Genomic DNA, 23,568 nt, shown 5'->3' with positions numbered 1-23,568 from the left:
CACCATCTCATGATCAATGCCAACAACAGAACCAATTTCCAACTCATTTACACCTTGTACCCAGAGCTTATAACTCCTATCCATAGTCCTCTAGTCTGATAAACTATACTTACTTCAAGATGCTTATATTGCTTAAGCTGTTTGTCAGTAACTGACTCCAGAACTGCTTTCTTTCTGTGTAGAGCACTACAGTATGTCACCTTCTATGAAGTTTGCTGTTTCCACTGTTAAAGCTCTATGCATCTTACAAAGTTTTTAGATCTTGGAGCCTTTTGGATGGTTCTTATGGAATGTATATATTGTACTCACAGAAAATGATCACTCATACTGAGCTACCTAGTGCACTAAGCACTATAAGTACCCCCTTGAAAAATGTATTTTCTGTTCTTTCTGCAGGATTGTGGCTCTCTGCTCTCAGAGGGTGATAACCAGGGATGCTACCCTCTGGATGGGCACATCCTCTGCAAGAACTGTAACACTGCTCGCATTCAGGCACTGACGGCCAAGGCGACAACTGATCTCTGAAGGAGCCATACGTACTGTATAGCTCCACATCACACTTCACACCTAAAGCGGACACAAATATAGCATTTACACATTCTCACATTTTAAAATAAAATGTCACATTTACACTAACTATGAACCTTTCCCATTTAGAGGTTGAATAGTTCTTAATTTACAAACCTGTGTCACTACCCACAAGGACAAAGGTGTGCTTCTGACAGTGCTTATATAGCTACACTGATTAAAGCTTCAAGTCAAGCACCTGCTTTACAGTATGTTTAACTCAGCGAACAATGGTGCAGCTCTAAAATAGCAGTGCTAGGCAAGAGGCTCCCACGTTTTTAGCTTTTCACATTTCATACCACGGTCTCAGCTCCCAACAGAAATTTAGCAGAATATTTTGCATTGTTGACTTGCTTAGGTGAGGTTTAAGACTAAAATAGGATCTGCCATGCCTTGTCTTCTTATTTACACCTGAGACACTTTTGAAACAAGATTTTGCTCATTGCAAAATAACCCAAAGAGTTCTCAGAAGACTGTTTCTTGTATTTGTATGCATACTGTATTCTGAAACAGTCAGGTTTCCTTATACATAATTCCACAAGGTTCAAATGTGCCCAAAGTATAAAATGCTTTTTAGTGCCACCTTTAAAATCAATGATACAGCTACTCTGTGATCTTACACTTCCATATAGCCAAAAACTAAAAAAAACCTCTTTACTTCATTGTAAGAAGCACACCAAATGCTGGGAGTGACACCTTAGTGCCTTTAGTTTGGTATTAAAGGGACATTTTCACAGTGCTTAACTTGCAGTGCATAAACTGTGCCTATATTTTTAATTGCTTTGTGTGGAAAAGGTATATACATTTGTAAAAGAAAAACACTCTCACATTTATATTTATATATGTTTATGAATTTCTTCACAATAAGGGCTTGGAATCAAGCATTGAGAGTTTACAATGCAAAATGCGTAATGCCAGTGGAGATTGAATGGTACTTTATTACATCCAAGGAAACTCTCTTGCTTGGCAGTGTTTCAGATACTGGCTTGTTCTTTTTTCTAGATAATGAACACTACTATTAAGGTTGTATTTTTTGCAAAAAGAGGGCCTGGTCATACTAAAGCTGTTGCTAGCCTCTGTGTTTTGCTTTTTAATAGTATATAATTATATTTTGGGCTCATTCCAAATTTTTCATTTTTATATTTTCAATCATTTAGTAATGCTTAAAACAATCAACACAGAATAACAATAAAGAGGTATCTGTTTTTCCAAAGATAGACCATTTCACCAAAGATTTTACTTGAAAACTCTATTGAATATGTGCAGTATACAGTATTTGCAATTTATATCTGCATTATACACACACATGCAGTATACTGTGTGTATATTGTTATCTTGCAGCAGTGATATTTATAAAATGTGCTGCTCACTTAGCCGGGAACATAAATCAGACTTTCATGGGAGAGCAGTTTCAGCTGTTTTAAGGTTCATGATCAGTAGAACTATTGCATTTAAGGCAAACCTTTCAATAATATTCTCCACTGTAAGCATTACAGTTTGAAATAGCTCAGGCTACCACACTGTGCATGAAGCCTTGTTTGTTTCCCCATTTCTTATTTTTATGTGTACTATCCTTGAAAAAGATGTAGGGGAAGCCATTTTCAAAATAATTTGAGGAAGAAAGTGTGTTACACCAAAAGGTACACTTACTGTATAAATGTAATGAAAAAATATAATGGTCTATCTGGCTAGGGTATCAGACCCACATTTTTGTAAACTTTGATAGTGGAGTTAAGAAGACATCTCTTAACACGAAAACTCCCAATTCTAGAAAGGCTTTATACCAAGTAGACTCAGGATAAAATCATTTGAAGCTTAGATAGACTGGTCTTCCTTTTAGTAATGTTCCCGAATTAAGAAGTGAATCAGGTTCATGTTGTTTATCCAAGTTGTTCTCACAGTGGTGGTGTACCAATAAAGTTGTTTGCTGTGATAATGATAGGATACAACTGTGGTCTAAGACATTTACTGTTTCCCAAGTCACTGAAGCCATATGCTGACTACACACCAAGGTATCTCTGATTAAAACAGTCAGTTTCCAACGGACAAATGTTCACACAGATTGAGACAATCCCTTTTCTCTAATAGTGCAATATCTGTCCAGTTTTCTGGGACATGTTTTTCCCCCAAATCGTCAAACATTCAGACAATTTGTTTCATTAATAAAACATGTTCTTCGCTGGCCCATAGTTGTACTGTGATTCCACTCTGAGGATCTGTAGTACATTTAATTCTATTAATGAACAGCATGTATATTACATCTGAAATAGGATTCTTTTGGAATACTACCAAATGAGCTTCAGTAGGACTAAACCAATACGTCTTTTGAAAAAGGCTTTCTGCAAAACATGTTCAAGGATGCTAGAAATTAATGTTTTTACAATTGATTGCATTGACACTTTATTAAAAAAAAGCTATGCAGGCTGTCTTTTTTATAAACAAAATGTTTATACCACACAGATAAAAGTATAATTATGTTTCATTAATTTTGTATGTTAATTGATGTTCTACCTTATAGCATTAACAGATAAAATGAAGTTTAATGCTGTAACTTTCATTTTTAAGTCAAAGGCTACATTTTTCATGATTAAAGTTTTCTTTATCTTATTTTCTAATCAGTCCTAAAAGTGGTGAATTATGTGTTTTAAATCATTTTGAATTAATACAAATTTTTCTTCTGGCCATCATAAAAGTTAATTTGTAAGAGCCACGTATACTGCGATATACAGATACCCAAAGCTAAGTACTAAACACCACTAAAACTACATGTACAGTATTGTATGTCATTCATAATGCAAGTGTTAAATTATTAGGAGCTTAGATTAAAGGGGAAGCTTAACCCTAACCCTAGATTCGGTTTTTAGTTACCAAATATGCTGAACTTTGCAAGATACCGAAATACATTGTAGGCATAATTTTGTTTGAGCATTTCATTGAAAAAACATGCATAGAAAATGTTAAACCTGTTGTTAAAAACAAGTACCGAGCTTAAGGACGGTGTTTCAGTACATCCAAGTGTCTATTATTTTTTTCCAAACATCTAATATTGAAGTGAAAAATATCAGTTTTTCAATGTTATCTCAATTTACAAAATATTCAGAGACCATTATAAAATGACACTGAATTAAATGTTTTATATTCTTAGTTTCCCCATAGAAAGCTTCCTTAAAAAGCCAAGCACTGAACCTAATTCAGTCTTTTAAATAAAGTCAGTTGGCAATAAAAGGTTTTCATCTATAAATGTTCCCGGTCATGTCTGGAACAACAAAAAGAAAGATGTGACAAGATGTACTCTCTGTGTGGTAATTAGTGGTAGTTTGCTATGGTTGTGACAAAAATCAGCTCAGTGTATTTCAATAAGTTCAGCTCCCCCCAGAGTCTGGTCCTAGATGGTCATGCAGACCAAATGTAGCTGCTGTCTCTTCAGTCCCCTTTGAGGGTTTAAGAAATTTGCTCTGTCCCACTGGTTTTGTAAGTCACCTTAAATCATCAGCAGTACATTAGGAAATGACAGTTGCTCCCATTTTAACATTTAAACCTTCTGTTAGGACCTAAAGCATCTGATGATTTAAGGAGACTTGAGACCTGGGGAACCCTGCTCTAGAAACTATCAATGCATTGATAAAACATATAACAATAAACATTGGTAGTTAAATATTAAATCCTCCAGTTCATTCCTGTGCAGTCTTTGATCCAGTCATCTGTTTAATTGTGTTTACAAAAAAAATACATCCTGCCCTGTGAAATGGATTGGAAAGTCCAGTGCTTGACTGTCCTTGGTATATAACTGTTTTAAACCACCTAGTAGGTCTTGTGCTTTCAGAGTTATGGAACATATAATTTAAGACCAAAAGAAGTTCAAATATCTTGAGTATAAATAATTCTCATTTAAATTGCAAAGCTTGATTCTTGTTATACACATCTTGCTAATTTTTAATGTACTTTTATTTTGTCTATCTTTACATCCTATTTCATTTTGGTTGGACAGTAAGTTATACATACTTGTGATGTGTATTGAAACTCTGGTAGATGCAAGTATCGCCTTTTTGTGCAAGGGAATCCCCTCCAAAAACAGAAACAGAACCATAAAGAGAAATGAGAATGGGCACACAGATCTGAGTGCCTGTTCCAGCACTTTAAAACATGAGAGATCAGCACAAAAAGAATACGGAAATTAATGCAACAGACTATCTGTAGACTTGCAAACTTTATGTTCATCAACTGAGAAGCCTATCATTTGTCGTCAAGATACACAGAAATTTGGTTTACTGTTTTAATCTTATGAACAGATTGTTTAATTATGACAAACACCTTATGCAATAGTAGGTAGTTCTAAATGATTTTCCTTCTTTACTTTCACTTTTTGCAATTTTTAAACATTTATATCGATATTGTAGTTTTTTTGTCAAATAATGAATAATCACTACTATCCACCCACTGTGAGGAATGAGTGTTGACAATCAGAGAGGCAATAATTTGCTGCTTAATACACTGTGATAAGCCTGGCCCTGACAATGAATGATAGTGCTGGGTTGAAGTTGTAAATTTACTCTTACAATCTTCAGTGTACAACTAGACACATTCTTAGAGATGCTGATTCATCAGTTTATAATGATTGTTCTACAGGAGTTCTCAGAGTTTTTGTTCTTTAGGGGGCCTAGATATGTTTTTTTCTTAGAGTGACATATTTACATGTAATTTAATAAGGATATCATTCCATTACCATGGGGGGCAGCCTCTCAGTCACATTTGCTTTTATGTTTTTTTGTTTGAAAGTTATATTTTCAATATTTTAAAAATTACCTTGAAAGGCATCTAAGAATAGCCTAGAATTCTTTTTTTTGTTCTTTTCACATTTCTGTAGTTCACTGTATGTTAGAAGATTGAACTCTGCTTTATTCAGTGATCCCTCTGCAAATGATAGTTGTAATGGCTGTACTCCTTTTAGATAGTAAAGGTCAGTTTATTTTATTTTGATTAATATTTTTTTTCAAGTGAAATAACTTTTTAAGATGTTTTAAAGGCATTCATTTGACATTTATGTAGTATAAATTTGAAATCTTATTGTGGAACAAAATGCAACATTGATGTTCTAAAAGTATTTGTAAACATTTTAAAGTGCAAATTTAGTAAGAGAGCATACAGTAGATATTGATAGATCAGTTAAATTAATATATTTTGCACTTTAAAATAGAACATTCAGAGCTTAAGAAAGGAAAGAACTTTGGAAGATGTCCTGTTCATGCTTAAAACCAGAGACACAATATTAAAAATCACTTTACTAGAAGATTTACACTGTAATTGCCATATAAAAGAAGGGAGAGGTCTGTCTTTGTGCTCACGTTTTTTTCCCAATGATCTGCTTCTCCTGTGTAACCTGCGCACATTGCTGGATATACTGGTTTGTGAAAATGTTTCAAATTCAATAAAAATCTTTATTTGCCATTTAATTTCTGAAACAGAAAGCCTTTAAGTCTTTCCCTAGTTATGTCGTTTTATACCCTGTTTCTGGGACAAATAGAAAATGTTCATATTTCCAGAAATATGGGGTATACAGTATATTTATGAGTTAAAATGTAATCATGCTCTCTGTTCAGTTGTGAGCAGTGCAGAGAGTATGCCCAGACCTTTTCCTGTGTATCTGTTTTTAACACCACCTCTACAGGCAGTTCACCCTTTTCTATTATGTGACCATGGGCTAGAAGTCATTTGTGATGGAATTTCTTTTGTCAATTGCTTCTCTGGTTTTCCTTTCCCCTTTAATAAATACAAGCATAAAAAGTGTGTGTTTGTGTTGTGTGAATTTAATAAAAAGGATAAATTACTTTAAAAATCATATCCACATTGTTGGAGTTGGCTAGATTATAGACAAAGTCCTTTATTAATTACACCTTTAGGGCAAAATGTGTATATACATATACATGTATTGTATTGTGTTAGTGTGTAGTAATTCTGGAAATTGTTTTGAATGTTATTTAGGTTTCTAAAATCATATTTAAGTAATGATCTGTCTCATAAACCCCTTCAGAAATAAGTCAAGAACTGTGAACCTGAAGAAGGCTTCACAGCCAAAACATTGTGTTTTCTCTCTCCTCTTTTCAGCATGGAATAAACCTACTTCTTGTTCCTTTGCAACATACTGTACTGTATTAGAACACATGATGAAAAGTACAGAATTAAAGTCATGAGTGAAAAATAGCTTAAACAAGGTCCTTGGATATTCTTCTAGTAACCAAATTGGCAAGATCCAAAATAGAAAGGTCCAAATGTCCTCCTCTCACTGGAACCTTATATTCTGGTATTATTCATATTCTCTCAATCTTGCAGTTAACTAATTGCTCTGATTTAACTCTATACATACATTAGAACAGATAACGCTGGCAAACAGTGAAATTATCAAATTGCATTAGAATGTTTCATTTGTTTTATTTACTGGCTTTAACATAGGGAACATTACTTGCACAAGTACAGTATATACTGTACTATACAAATGTGAATTATGCAGTAACAAACTATATTTTTCTACATTTCAACATTGCTAAGGTGTGTCATTTTCAAATCCATTATAATTAAGGTTCTGCTTGACTATGCATGTGCTCTTGGAGTATCTAGAAAAGATAGTACCGGCTGGTTTATGCTTTAAAGCATCTAAGTCCTTAATGAAGTCTCCTCTCATTTGTCACCTGGCGGGGCTAAATAGAGTTCTTTCAGGCCTCTGATGTATGTCATGGTCTTCCGCCCAGGAATCTGTCTAGATTTCTCAAAATGTAAAAGAAAAGAAAGGATCAAGGACTGCTGTGATAATAATTCTGAACAGCTGTCAGAAGGAAATCCCAGAAGAATATGCCATTTTAACATTTCATGGAAAGAAACGTATGTACAACAGAAATGTTGCATTTAGCCTCACTTGTTAGAAATGTATTGTACCTTTAACTACATTTCACCTTTTCTTTCTAAATTTGTGACATTACTTGAAGAACAGGGAAGAGGAGCATCTGTACTTCCTGTTACAGACCTTAAGAGCTCTTCACTTGAAACTGGTAATTAAAATTATGATCACTACTGTTTAACTTATACGGCTTGGGTAAACCTAATTAAACACCCAGTGAAATGGTATACTAGTAAAGCTGCACAATGGAAATCCCATTTAGATTATGACAGAATAATTAGACACTGGGAATTTAAAGTATGTGCTAGAAATGCTATACTTATTTTTTTAAAGTGGCACATTGAAGTGGAAAGGTTTATTAATTAGAGGAACCTCTCTTTAAATTCTTTCGTTATGCCACTGCACATACTGTAGATAGAATTGTGATGCATTCCTTTCTTTATATATCAATACCTCTTGCTTTTACCATGAACAGAATAGCAACATGTCCATTTCTTTGTTCATGTATTTTTCATGCCAATAATGCTCTATCAAAACAATAGCTTTAATCATCTTGTACTACAGACAATCTCTATGGGCGCTGTTGCAAATAATATTTATAACATTGCACTTGTATTACAGTATAACAAAATTACTCAGAACTCAAGTTAATTATGAAGAAAGACAGATCTAAAAGATCCATCTGCATTTTAAGATCAGAATATTAATTCTAATTAATATTAATTATAATATAATAATTCTATTAATATAGCAGTGGTTTATTTCAGATTGTAGATAAGATCATTGATATGCATGGTACACAAAATGTTAGAACTTAAGAAAAGTCTCTTCGAAGGTTTAGTTGCTCTTTTTTTCACTATTGAATATTTTACACATAGGACAGAAATAATAACAGTAACATTTTTTTATTGTATAATGAAATATGTGATATAAAGATTTTCAGTAGGACAACTTATTTTCTTAATAGAAATAATTGAGATTCTGGTATATTTAGTAAACTAATCAAGTTCACAGATGATACCAAAATAAATTAGAAAATACTAAATGTTAATAAATTAGAAAAGACTTGAGTTTTAATACTGGGTAATCAACTGGCAGACGACATTTGTGACAAGTATTACATGTACAGTAGGTAGCAAAAACAAGCATTATAAATATAAGATATGAAATACTGGAGTTGAAAATTTACATACAGTAATAGGGCTTTATTTTTTAGGTGTTTATATTGACATTATATTACTTTCAAATATTACTTTCAAATAATATAATCAATAAAAGCAATAGAAGAACAGGAATGATACTGTATATAGTTAGAAAAGTGGAATTTTTATGTTAGAAATCTATAAAGCCCTTGCAAGATCTGATTTAGAATATTGGGTAAAGCTCCAAGTGCCAGGATATAGATTATTGCTGGAATAGGGACTGACCTGGAAGAAAGGAAGTACACTGATGGTCTAAAAGAACTGAATCTTTTTAGTCTTGAACAGAGACTATGAGGGAAACTGATCCAAGTATTCAGAAAACTCAAAGCCATTGACTTCAGACTAAGATGTGCAACAAGATGACACGAGTGGGGATTATGGAGACGAGCAATTAAAACTGAGAACAGGAAGATTTTTTTTTATCTTGTGTGTGTTTTTGTCATTAAAAGTTAATGACCGGCTGTTTTATGAAATGTTTGGATGAGATGAATAGGCCAAAATGGCTTCTTCTCTGCTGTGACCTTTTGTAATATTCTTAAGTACTGTAAGGAAGCATAAGGAACTCAACCACAAAGACCAGTTACGAGCAGGGAATTAAGTAGACCTGCTTTTTTATTTATACTGGCTGAATATTCAGATATTGTATACACACAGTCATCTTCAGGAGACAACAGTGTACTAATGATGTGTTTGCAGGCACTAAAGATTGCAATTGAAGTGACTATTGTAATATTTTGTATTTTTAGTCCTGCACACTCAGGTGTTTTGCCTTTGTCTATCCATGGTTGTGTTGCACATTTCATTTTTTAACACCTTCTGCTGAAGTTGTTAATTGGCAGAATTATTTCGAAGTTCCAGCTTCTGACTCCTATATTGTTATGAGCGTGTGTTTATTTCCAAGTAACCCTGATTTTATAAACTGCTGTTTATTTTATTCCATTGTCCTTGTACTCCTAACATGTCTTTTTTAACTGAAATAATGAGATGTTCATTCACAAGGATTCATTGTGGTCGCTGTTGTACTGTATTACACATCTGACTTTTTGCAATTACCGTGTTTTACTCCCTCAATAAATTTCAAAATTACACAAACATGTATAAACATGTATCAACATTGTGGCACTTGTGCTGGCAATGTTGTTAATGTCTTTAATTGTTGTCACACTTTGGGGGGAGTTGTCGCCATTGCTGGGCTCCTCCAGTTTGCCATCTAGCTGTGGAAATACAGGTCTTTGAGTTCTGCCAAAGTTCCAAGGAGATTTTCAAAAAACTTATTTTTATTAAAACTATTTTTTTTATTAAAAACGTTAAAATTACTGGGTGGCTAATCTACTAACCAGCAATGATTAAATTAAGAAAACAAAAGAAGAAATACAGAAAATTTGCTGAATCTACCCCAGAACTCCTTGGACTCCAAACAAAACACTCACATTCTTCCAAGTCAAGCCTTATGTACTCTAAGCGGACCCTTAATTTAACTGACCTCTGCCCAGCAAGCAGTACCTGTGTTCAGTAAGCACCCTGGCTACCTCCTCCTTTAACGTCAGTCATCCATTACAAAGCAGAAGAGAAAATCAAATGCAGAACTGGACTGGAAACCCAGACAGTTACACAAGGTAAAAAAGTGTAGAATTATCAGCCCATCGACAGTTTTGCCCCATATTATGTCATACTGTCTTCTAGAAGTGGATGAGAATAACTAGGAGGGCAAAATGGACTCTGGATGTTCTACTTTTTCAATGAAGCTGGTGTTCTGCTATAGGTAGAGTATCTGATGTTTCTTTGCTTTGGACTTAATCTTACCTTAAAGCCTCCTTTTGAACATCTGTTTTAAATGCAGGGATATGTAAAAAATATTTGAATTGTTGAGCACCATGATTTAGATTGAAAAAAGCAGGAATAATCTGTGCCTAGGGTGTTAAATAGGGTAAGCTGTATAACTTTCAACAGGTGATTTTTACCCTCAGCAAAGGTATCAGAATTGTACCCCTTTGTGTCAAGATTGATAACAGGTAGCAGAAAAATAGCAAATAAATTCCTGACAAAAAACGTGCCCAGGAGCAATTTCATACAGATAAAGTGACAGGAAGAAAGAAATACTCCATGAGTTTCTAAAGCCGGGCCCAGAGCAAGGGATATTTTCCTGAGCTCTTGTCTTAGATTTAAAAATATTTTCCCCTGGAGAAAACGGGCAAAATACAAATAAACTTCAAGACCTGAGGTAAATATGTTTTCCTCCCAGGCCTGTTATACATTATTTCTGAGACAAACATTTGATTGATTGGCCATTCAGGAATCAGATTCTTCCAGTTCTATGTCAGACAGATTTGGACTTTTTCTGTTGTTTGATGTGCTGAATGTCCTTGATTAACCCCAAGAGAAGACTGTTCTAAATTAGTGCTTCTCAACTAAGACACAAGTATTGAGTCCAAAGCTGAGAAATTGCACATGTAAAGAAATTACCTAAAATGAGCAAATAATCAAATAACCTGGCCTCTCTAAAGGTCATCCTTTACCAAACTGGTGGAGAGGCAGGTATTCAGTTCTCTGATCTGCTGTGAAGAACACAATGGCTGCCGTGGATCACCCACATTGCTGTACTTCAGTGTTGGATAAAGTACTGTAAATCACCTCTTCGATGTAAGACACTTTTGGAACCTTTGAGATAAAAAAGCACTTTTAAGTAAATTAAAATCACTTAAATGAACTGCTTAAAAATAGAACAAAGTTAACATAGTTGTTCAAAAGTGCTTAGTCATAGCAATTGCATTACTTATGTACAGTATAGATTGTGTACTGTATACCTGGGGTCTGCAAGCTATGACATGCAATCTGCCAAAACTGGAAGTTAACAATAAAAAATGGAATTTTATTTTTTTTACGAGGAGTGGTCTGCAACATACAGTACATACTTGATACTGAACCGGATTATGTACAGTAAATCCCAGAATAACAGACATGTTGATGCGCCTATGGCCTCCAGTCTTGTTTAACTGTGGCTAAACAAAACTTGTGTGTACAGTATGTGTAATATGCACGGTTTAATAAATGCTTTCAGGTGAACGGTTGGTATTATCTCAAGTTAATCCTTTAAAAAAACGCACCGCCAAAGAAACAGCTTAATTGTTTCAAAACGATTGGAAAGAAAAACATGGTTTTGTGCTACGAGGAAAAAGGACATTACCTAAACATTATGTTGCAAAACTATTGTAGAATGCACATCTAGTGCTTTGAGATGTTTTAACATAACACATGAATCACATTATCACATATGGATACTGCTGACAGAGCTGAACATATAAAGAATTATGGTGAGTCATATCACAAAAAAGACAGCCGATAAAATTTACGAAAAGACACGAACGCTGCATTATGCACGCAAAAGAAAACCATTCACAGACGGCGATTTTTACTTTTTAGAATGTGCCGAAGATCTGTTTTAGGGTTTTTCCGACAAAGGTGATAATCTGGACAAAATCAGAGACGTACTGTACTTTGCTCAAAAGCGTTCAGCGGCATACAGTACAGTATAGGCAGTTAAAAGATTAAAACTGGTTAAGTAAAGGCGTGTTTGTGATCTACTTGGCGATTAAATACATTTTTATAACACATATATAATAGATTTTTGTTAAATGATTGTAAGCATCTAATAGTAAATGGCACGCATTGTTTTTCAAATTTAGCCCCTAAAGAAGTGTCGTGATACAGAATAGGCTTATACTGTATGTACTGTACAGTATACAGTATATACTGTACCTTGGACTTTTTCAAATATATTTTTAAATCAGTATTTTTGCATCGTAATTACTCGGACATGCAAACTACGTTTCCAAGAGCAAAAATGAAAAATTGTAGTTTTTGTCTGTCAAATCTGAAACTTGAGCTGGTGAGTCGGATCTACAGGAATGTTCACTTGCAACTACTTAGCAGTCAAAATTTCCCTTAAAATGATAATTGCGGACTATCTTGTTAATTAGGTAGAAAGGTCTCCAGAATATTAACTTCATGCTTCAATTTAAATAGAAAAAGTCCAAACCAAACAGAGCTTAATAAACTCTTTGTCTTTCAGGATACATAGCTGGGATCATAAAGGTTGTTTTAAAGGCACCCAACTTAAAGATCTTACTCTGCATTTGAAACTGGGCCATGCAGCTGCAGATCTGTTTTACTGTCAAGACTGTAGCAGGGACCTACTGTATACAGAACAGACCTGGATATTTAATTACTGCAGCATACCCTTTAGGCCATAGAAACACAAAACTTGGGAAAAATCTATTTAATTTTGTTGCATTCATGCTTGATTGAATATACCATTGTGGTTTTGTTCAAGATTAGAGATTCACATTAAGAGACCACTCCTGAGGCAATTATTTCATCTGAGGTATTTTTGAACCATCCTCTCAATTTGTCTTATCATAGTTTATGTATGTTTCTGAAAGTAATTACTGCTGAGTCTGCAGAGGTAGAAAAAGAGCTTCAGTGTTTTTGACTGTATGCGGCTGTCTTTGTGTAACACTGTGGATCCCAACATAAACAAAAACAGTAGTTTTAGGCATTGTGTTCTTAGTGAGTCCCAAATAGAAACAACAGATTTCTTTAATATTAGTTTAAAAATCTAACTGCTGTATTTAGTTATATACTGTAATTTATTTTTGTATAGTTTCTGTTGTCAATTGTGATATTGTTTTTCTATAACTATAGGAATAATTTGATGCAATTGTGCTTGCAATAAATAACAAAACTAGCATTGACCCCATTGAGCTCGAAGGCTTTTTAACCAGTTATTTCTACAGGCTTATATTCTAGAAATTTCTAGAAAACAAACAAAATACCAAGATTATGTTGAACTATGAGCTAAATCAGATAAATTATCACACAAAGGCATATTGCTATAATTAATTGTATTTGTTGTCTGTTTAAACTTGTACAACATTGTTTTTCCGACAAACTTCTGCGCCGAATCCTACTTGTCTATGGACAAGAAAATCACTTTTTGTGGATTGACAGTAGGATTTACTAAAGACTGCAGAAAAATCCAGCGTCATTCCAGAGAGAAATGTGAATATTAAAACTACTATAAATTAATTATACAATTACAATTAATCAGATTAACAAGTTAAAATAAATTGGATCATGTTTTTTTTAATTTGTCCATCACCGGACAATATTATTTGACATACCACAACTTGTGGTCTATCCAGAATAATTAAAGATTATTAAATGAGCAAGTGTCAAGCTTTATCTTATGGCTCATGTATTGAAAAATGTTGATTTTTGAGTAATTCACAAATGACATGGGCTTGGAGCAGTACATCTGTTCTGCTCTAGATGAATAAACAGAAACCCTTCTTGGGAAAATATGACACTTTATTAAACAGCGAGCCCCCTTAGAACAGATTGTCAAATCAAAGTGTGACATCTGACAAAAATATCCTCGCTGCCGGTGGAGAACATAAGGCTTGTGCAGCATGTTGTCAGTGTGAATACTGAAACAATACTTGGTTTTTGCTTAGTAGATGCCATTATCCAGAGTGGCATCCTCTTGCGCATGTGCATACGATCAATGCAATAAGTGGATAAACCTTTTTTATAAATAGAAAGTAGATTCGTTGACATGATCACAAGCCTGCCTGCACCCAGGAAGAGCTCTGGCTGACTGATCCGCACAATAGCCCACAACAGAACTGTTCGTGTGCTGTTTGAAGAATCCCTCTCGCAGCTGGGTGGTGACATGACCCAGCCTTGAACTTCCAAAACCTAGATCATAGAGCCCAAAAGTACAGACTGCTCAGAGCAGCCAATTGAGCCACCTGGGAGCCTCATTGTTCATTATACTGTATATTTTGGAAATTTTATCTCAACATCTGGTGCGATATGTCTCTATAGACGTACTTCTTAAAGAATACAGGAAGGTAGTATTTTTAATAATGATGTGCCATCTGTTTAATTAACAGCAAAATAAAGCGTGTCATGTTTGATTTGCAAGGCACTTGTTATAATTTGAAAGTGATGCACAATTAAAAAAGGTTAAATACATCCCTGTTACAGATGCAAGTAAAGTTCCACACATTTTTCCAGCTGTGCATTTTACCTTCCATCTTAGCAGTTAGCATTTCCAAATGTAACCTTAATATTTATTGATTTGTGTATATTGTAAGCTCATGGCTAAAGCAACAAATATCAACCCTGCCCAAGCTGCCTTTTTCTAAGAAAGGGAAACATTTTAAGCCTTACTGGGTTTCCTAGACAAGTTAACAGATTCATTCTTTTGAAAACTTTTAATAAAGCTTTGGACCGCATGACTTTCTTAACTCTTTCACAGCAATTGCTTTCTCTAACCATTGGTCAAGTGGCTGTACTGCTTTATCTGTTCCTTTAAACCTGCACAAATCCCTGCTCTGCATACCCTAGGGCATGAGCACTTCTTAACCTTTTAAATCAAATCTTGATATGTAAACCTGTAAGCCATTCAGATTTGTATATACTGTACTTTACATTCAGCAAAGGATTAGCCCACAGATATGGCTAAAGCCTCAGATGTTACTGAATAAAAATGCAGGAAATCAGAACTTGATCTTCAAATGCAGATTTCAAATCTGAAGGTCTTCTGCTCAAAATCATTAGTAATGTAGTTCTAATAATTATGAATATCCCGCCTCACACTATTTAATCTTTTAAAAACCAAGCATTGTGAAAAACAAATGTTTGTCTATAAAGGAGGAAATACTCAAAAGGCTAGTGATTTAGTAGTCAAAGTATCGAATTACAGCACATGTGCTTAAATAAACCATTCATTACAACAGTGAGGAATTACTCAATAATGAGAGATAATCACACCATATTACACTTTAAATAAAATGCAGTTTATCAAGGTTACACTCTATTATTTGTTAAACATGAGCTTTTCAATTTTTTGGATTCTTAGTGAACTTTGATGCCACAATCTGTCTGACTCTGGAATATGTGTCATATGTGTGTGGATATTAACATAGATATTTGTTTAATCAATGGTATTGCGTGTGGGAAATGTTTTAGGTTTTTATTGTTGTTCATCAAAACACATTTAAATCTATAAATATTTGAGAACCTTTCTGAGAGACAGAAGGGGTTTTATCAGTTAAGAAAAGGAAGAAGGAAACATATCCATGTCGGCCAAATAACTTTTTGGCAGAAACATGTAAAATCTCTCTTTGAAAATCCAGGGCTGATCATTTGATCACACACTAAAAATTCCAACCATAAGAGCTATTAAAGCTGAAAATGCATATCCTCTGGTTCAAGTTCAAAAGAAACAGAAACACTAATGTTATAAATAATTCAGAGAAAACGTGCTTAACTTTTGCACATTTTAAATAACCAGTGTTTTTCAAAGATTCTCCTCCAGTTTTTTCAGTGTGTACCGTATATGAAAAGGACTCTCTGTTTATGGCATCATAAAGGGATTTTTTGTATAATTTGCATTTTCCTGATAGTTCAGTTCTTATTTGTTATGTCTTTATCAGTTCTTTGAATGATTCTCTGTTGTTCTCTTTATTTGCATTTCAATTTGGCAAGCTAACATGCTGCTTAACCAAAACAAAACAGTTTTAAATTCCCTCAAACTTTCCTGTTAGGATACTATCAGAGGAGGCAAATTAGCCTTATTTAACCACTTCCCCTGTTACATGATTAGGGTTTTGACAGGAGTGAACCAAAGTATAATGAAAAACTGTTTTTGTTCCAGTAACAGTCCTTTGTTTCATTTATTGAAAAAAACATATTAAGGTGTATGGCATCCAGGAAGTTAATGGCTATAAAATAAGGTTATCATTTTCTGACTTTTTTAGTTCTATACTTAAAAAGATCATAAAATTAGGATTTCACATTGTGATAAAGGTAGTCTAATATATAGGCACACAAAGGTAACTAAGTGCTTTCATTGGGTACTTTGTAGTGGTTAGGTTTAATACCAATTGTTATTTTTTAATTAAACTGAATCTTTTAAGTCATTTTCATGAATGCTGCATGGATTTGAAAATGTGAAGTAAAAATCATTTAGAAAATTATTAGAATAGTTTCAAAGAGCACACCACAGTAATACTATTAAAAGTTTTCCTCCCTGTGTTACTCTCTGCTGTCATCTGATTCCGTCTCTCTCACACATTAATTGTATGAATCATTGTGTGTTAATCCAAACCACCAACAAAGAAGTTGACAAAGTTGTGATATTTCTGTACTCATACTGGAAGGTTGCAAGGAGCAGACCTAAAAGTTGCAGGTTGAAGGGCCTGAAAAAATTGAAACATTTTGCATTTAAAAGGTTTCTTTGATTGGAATTGGACTGAAGACCTACAGATAAATTAAAAGTGAGTCATCTGCTCCCCATTCATTCAGCCTCCAGAAACTATTGTGAGTTACTTACTGGTAGGTTTTTGCATTATTATTCTGTACCATAGAATGACACTTAAAGCTTTTGTTTCGGGGGTCTCTATTTGCTAGTTGGCAAATTTGCTGTCTTTGCTAATTAGTGGAGACACTTTTTTACTGTCTTTTCTCCTTTTCCCCAGTTAAATATCCTGTACAGTATGTTTTCAGGAGAGCCATAGAAACACTAAGCACTGTTGCAGACAGTTTTGTAATAGATGTTCTACTCATATATTTCATATATGTAGGATTACATTCCTCTGCAAATCTGCTGTGCTCAACCAATGTTTCATAGATTTGCAGACTTAAAAATAGTTTAATAACAAAATGAAATAACTGCATACTCAAGATAGTCCTAAATAGTATCATGGCACTTGTTTTTAGGACAACCAACATTTTCACTGCTACACAGTAACGCCTCTGCTTCAATATGATTCTATGATTTCGTATGACACAATGTTTTGTCTCTTCAGTCACATTTCTGGCCATTTTAATTGAGGCTTTCTAATTATGCCATCATTTTTGAAAATGTGCATCCTTGCTTTCAGAGAGGTTTATTTTGTCTCTTCAAGCACCGGCACGATTGTCTAACAGGACTTGACTTTGCTGCTAGAGCAAAAATCACTGGTGAGTTTGATGCAGAAAATCAGATTACCTGGATAAAGGCCAAATAAAGTGCTGAAAAGGTTGTGCTCTGTAGTCGTCAGATAAGTAGTGTAAGCATTAATGAAAAACAAGCACAATTATTTAACTATTTAATTTTTTCCCCCTTACTTAAGCTTCAATCAACCTTCATACACAACATTGTTCAACAGAAAGAGTCTCTTGAAATATATTAAGGCAGACATCTGCTAAATATACAGTAAGTTTTGACATTAAAAAGATAAAGTTGTTTGACCATGTTTTTCCACACTGAAAGTATCTCAAAGTAATCCCCTAAGCACCTAGTTTAATGCTTCTCCTAATTTTTTTCAAAGAGACTCCAGACATCTGGCAAGTTGAGGAGGCCAGATGCAAATTAGTCCACCAGAATTTTAGAACAGACACATGTTTTCCAGTTTTCAACAAGTTTTCTTAAGACTGTTTCTCCCCAACCGATGGCTGTTCAAATATCTCAGAATCCAAAGATTTTCATTCATGTTGACTGTTTGTTGTGCAACTGTGTCCTCAGGTAGTTCGAATTACAAAAACAGATTTTGTGAACTATAAATTATCTGCATTTTCAAGTGCACTTTGTTCTTCAAAACTTGGAATGTTTTTTTATTCCAGTTTTAATAAACATGGGAGGCATATGAAAGGAACTCCTGATTTTTTTTTCTGCTGCAAATATTTATTTCCCAAGCTGTTCCATCCTCAGATGACCCTGTTTTTTGTACATTTTGGTTTATTCCACAGATCAGAACCACCCTACTTAAACTCAGTTCCGTTGAGGGTGTATTACATGGATTTAAACTCTTGTGGCTTTAGTGGGATTTCGGAGGAAGGGTCTAACTAAGCAAAATTGGAATGTAACAGTAATACACCCACTGAAGTTTCTTGCCCTATGTCTTTATTGTTACATTAAAGTTTTCTCTTCCTTTTCTGTTCCACTGACAACCAACAATTTCTAAGCAATCATATTTATTAAGAAAAGCAGGTAGCTTGTATCTGGTCATTCCCAGAAGCCATTTCAAATCAATTGAATTCTTTCTTGGCACATGTACTAGTGTTATTTGTATTTTCCAATAAGCTTTCGCAGTTCTTGGCTAGTTCACAGTATTGCAGCTAAATCCCATTTGTGATGACAGAGCAATCTTACTGTAGGTCTGGGATGATATAAGCTTCCCAGTCATTTTTAAAGCCCTTTCTAAAGGGTCATTTCTGCATTCCTCTGTCATTCAACTTCTTCTTTAATTGTCTTTTTGGTTTTCTACCTAATTTTCTCCTAGGGTTTCTGATTATTGTATTGGCTATATTAGCAGTTTTTGTCAGCATATGTAGAAAAGTATACAGCTGTGCTTGTTTCAATCCAAAGATGAGCAACAAGTTTAGTTCTTGTCTTAGTGGAATATTTTACAAAGACAGATTGAATTACCGGGATGCCTTTAGTATTGAACAAAGCGGACCATAAGGAGTCTTGGATTAATTTATCCAAAAATCCTCAAAGGTATTGACAAAGTCTGCCCATTGAACTCGTGCACAATAAACGGTCATACACAAACTAGAGGACCCAAGAAATACATTTGAGACTGAGAACAGGGATCACATTATTAGTCAAGGGGTTGTGGATGTCTGGAACAAGCTGCCAAGTCACACTGACGAGCTGATACCCTGGATGCTTCAATAAATGGCCTGACAGGATCCTTGATTCACTCATACTAGTCACCAAACAAGCCAAATGGGATAAATAGTCTCTCCTTTTTTTAAATTTTATTATGATCATAATGAAGCATTTTAACAGTCTCTGAAAAGTCTAGAAATGCCAACTGCCAGCTGGTTATGAGAGGAAACAAACATCAGTAGCACCCCGTGCCCTGCAACATACAGTGGATCACACAGAAGCTAATGAAGTGAGAAAAGTGATAGGGAGTGACAGGTTGTTGCAGGAGCTGTCTATTCTTGCATTAAATAAGTTATATATATATAAATATTAAGTATGTTTTCACAAATCCTTCTCTGCATTATAGGACCCATTCCCTTTTTTTACCCTCTGTATAATAGAAACAGCTACCTTATAAGTAAATATAGTTAAAATATCTCTTTTTCATTACAGGTTGCCTTAAAATCTTTGCTTTCCTTTGTTTAAATCTGTGTTGTTATACTACACAGAAAATATTTATTTTACTTTGTAAGACTTCAAACTTTAACATGACAGTCTAACAAAGGGATATTTATACCAGTTCTCCGGCTCCCTTCACAGAATCTCCAGAGAAGCATCTTATGACTTGAACCCGTGGAGGGGCATGGCTTGCCAGCTATATTTCAAACAGCCTTGTGGAAAGATAAAGAAAGCATTGTATACACATGACACATGTAGCAGGATCCATTAGTGTTTGAAAAGGATTTACAATGTCAGGAGTGGCACCAGTGCTTAAATCCAACATTGAAATTGCCAGATGATTTCATGAGCTTGCAACTGTAATGCTGTAAATGTTAAAGTAGGAAGAACAAATGTTGGAAGAAATATAAGATTTATTTAATGTTTCCTAAAAAATCAGAAAGAAAGGTTTTACCGAACCATAGTTGTTTTCAGAGTTGTTACCCGTTAAAAAATGAATCCTGGGATTATCCAGAGAATTTTGCTCTATGAATAGTCATTTAATTGATACTGTATGTGTGTATCCTAGCCTGAATGTACCAGCTGTATTAATGGATAGTGCATTGACAATAACCTAGTAACCAATATTAACCTATAACAAGTTACCTAATAACTAATTACTCTACTCCTAATTTACACTGAAAGCACAACTGTGTTTCAGGTTAATTCTTTTATACATCTGCACCATTCTGAAAAATAAGTATGAGCTATCCTTGTAGTCCTTGTAATAGTGTGTTTGTTAGCTGGTACACATTTTAGTTGCTGAACATTTGATTGATATTTTACACCACGTGGATTGGTCCCTAAGGGTTTAAAAATAACAAATTGTGGATCCCAGATAAAGATCTTCTCAGTGGAAAGTCTGATTTGGGACGGTTTAGGCATCTGTTTTGGAAAAGTTCCAAGTAACAAAAGCTGACAGTTTCTGTGCAACAACCCATGACAAAAGAACTTAAAATAATAATGTTCATTGTTCCAAACTACAATGAAGTTCTGTCTGTTGTCTGGGTTTTTCAGGTGCTTCTGTGTTATCTGGGCGATAACAGCTGTCACTCTTTGATTTCTCCACCTCTGGGAAAAAAAAAATGTGGCTTTGCCTAGTGAGTCAGCCCAGCTAATGTGTATCTTGGCAAGCTGCTGTCTTTGATTAGATAGTATTTGGAAGGATTTTGATTCCTTCTATATAACATGATACAGTAGCAACAACTCACTGTTAGCATGCAAATCTAAATGCCAGGTCTTGAATGGCAAAAAAGCCTTATCATCAGATTAAATCAGGAGCATCACACACTAATATCTGCAAAGAACCCCTGGCATAATCTGTCAACACAGAAGTGTTTCAAACCAGTTTTGCCTCTTTTGAATATTACCGTTATTAATTAGGAAATCACTACCCATTATCATTTATTATCCCATTATCTTGCACAGATACCTGATAATGCTTTTATGTTAGTAGTTAGCGTGACAGTTATTATGCTTCTGTAACCTGAGGACATGAAAACTGCCGTTTAGCGGCCCTATTGTCTTGTTCCGATCTGCACTGCCATATCTGGAGACGTGCGTAAACTGCTGGTCCCTATGGGTTGGAGACAAACTGCTGAAAACAACTCTAGCTCTATTCTATACATAGCTAACAACAAAAGATCAAGCTCCCTTATACAGAGGCTTCATGGAACCAACTAGCTCTGCTGTTGTTTGATTATCTTTGAGTACCAAATGGGAAATACGTGTAAATCTTCAACTTAAATAGAATAGGAGGGTAGAAGCTGAGCCTATATTACAACCGGTATACTCATGTTCGAGAGGGCAAGACATGCTAGTAGATACTCTATTGATTCCTTCTTAAAGCCCAATGTCTCAGACCGGTTACGGTTAAATCTCGGTAACTAAATAAATTCATTAACATTATAGGAACATTTGACAAATTTCAAAATAATCACATAATTGTGAACTTTGTAAAAGTACTGGAAGCCACCATGTTCTTGCCAACCCCTGGTCTTGCCACGAGCGAGATTTAGAATTCCCATGAATTGAGAAGTGATACAGCCCTTCCTGCTCACTAGTCAACGTAATAACTAACGTAATACAATGTAGGTTGTGCATCAGACATTTCACTGCAGAAGTGTTCCAATGTGATCTGCATGGAAAGCAGTATTTGTCGGCAAAACCGTCTCAAAATCAAGAGCAATATTTCTATTGGATTAAAAGAGATGTATTTACAAGCCTGCTTCTTTGCAATGTAGGAAGACTGCGTCACGTCACCAGAACTTTTGTTACGCCGTTCTGAACCACGGAACATGGTGCTGCACACACCTGGAAATTGTATTTATTTTGTGATGGAAATTGGAGGTTTTACAAATTACTGTGTACGTTTTACTTTTATTGTGGTATGAAATGCTCTCATCGATTCTTTATAACCCGAAAAAGTGCTGCAGTTCCCCTTTAATATACAAGGGCTAACAAAGTTAGGCTCAAAAACACTGGGATTGAGAACTATGGAAAATGAATCCTTTAGGAATGGTCTCAGATATTCAAGAATTTTGAGCCATCTTTTTGTTGGCTAGGCCTCAACTGTATCAAATCTTTCCAAGGGTCAGTAGTACAAATGTTCCTATTTTTTTAATACGTAGGCTGTACTAATGGAATATTTTCAATTCATCATCATATGTTAAGCATATTCCATCAAAATGTTCTTCATATTCTTCTTTAGCACAATCATATCTTAAATCTGTGTCTTGGTTTGCCTTTCTAAAAACATTTTAAACAATGTCGCACTTCATTGAAAATTTGAGTGTTAGGGATGCTTAATTTTCTACTGTTTAAAAATAGATAACACACATTTTTTAATTAACTAAACCTCAACAACTGGATAGGTCAAGTAAAAGAAAATCAAATTTTTGACATCACAAAATCAAAATTAAAATTAAATAGGCTTACAGTATAAATAAACAAAACATTAAAAACAGATTTGAGACGGCCAGTCAACATTTATTCTGTGTGCAATTCACGATCAATTTGGATGTTTGATTTGAATCAATGTCATTCTGGAGTGTCCATTTTCAGTGGAATATACTAGGTACAGGTAGTTGGCCAGAATGTCCTAGTACATGTTCATGACATGTTCAGAGTTCATTACTCTCCTTAATATATCTTATTAATATCTTAATAAGGGTTGTGGAACCAACCCCTGGAAACAACTCCAAAATCTAATACATTTTGGAGTTTTCTAATGTGGACATGTGTTTTCTAAACATGAGTTCACATTTTTACATTATATGATGGAGTTGTCCCAAAAATTAAGTTTCACCATGGCCATAAGATTGTGGCTTCAGTTATCATTCAGATGTAGTTGGACATATTCACTCTCTTTTTGTTTTTCAACCTGGCCATGAAATTCTGAATGGCAGTTTTCAACACTTTATATCCTGAAGATGTCACTTTCCTTTGGAGACCTCCAAGTTCTGCCTTTGGATTTCCTCCTGAACCACTTCTCTCCTAGCTCACAGATTTACTTGCATCCTCTTCCTGGCAGGCTCTCCACTACACCATTACCTCTAAACTCTTTAACAATATATCCTACCATAGAAAAGGTTCCCCAGCTTGTGACAACTTGTGGACCATTCAAATGCAATCCCCAGAGAGCCCTTGACATTAGCCATAGTGATGCATGCTACTCCTGAATGCTTTCTAAGTGTTATTCTGCTTTTATA

At 34.7% G+C, this 23,568-nt stretch overlaps 1 protein-coding gene and 1 long non-coding RNA gene across 3 annotated transcripts in view; one reads left to right on the top strand and one right to left on the bottom strand.

The window, feature by feature from the left end:
- The window catches only part of lpp (LIM domain containing preferred translocation partner in lipoma), a 198,717-nt gene extending 192,366 nt beyond the window's left edge, over positions 1–6,351 (top strand). For both annotated transcript variants that reach the window (XM_006637649.3, XM_015361266.2), the window contains exon 11: positions 397–6,351. In XM_006637649.3, coding sequence (XP_006637712.1) covers positions 397–525 — 129 coding nt within the window. In that variant the 3' untranslated portion in view covers positions 526–6,351. The remainder of the gene's footprint in view (positions 1–396) is intronic.
- Positions 1–23,568, bottom strand: part of LOC138242287 (uncharacterized) — a 56,815-nt gene that overhangs the window by 19,603 nt on the left and 13,644 nt on the right. The gene's annotated exons all lie outside the window — the stretch shown is intronic.

The sequence above is a fragment of the Lepisosteus oculatus genome, chromosome 13 (assembly GCF_040954835.1).
Source record: "Lepisosteus oculatus isolate fLepOcu1 chromosome 13, fLepOcu1.hap2, whole genome shotgun sequence".
In the NCBI taxonomy this organism is placed as follows: Eukaryota; Metazoa; Chordata; class Actinopteri; order Semionotiformes; family Lepisosteidae; genus Lepisosteus; species Lepisosteus oculatus.
This window is presented reverse-complemented; position numbering and strand designations above follow the sequence as displayed.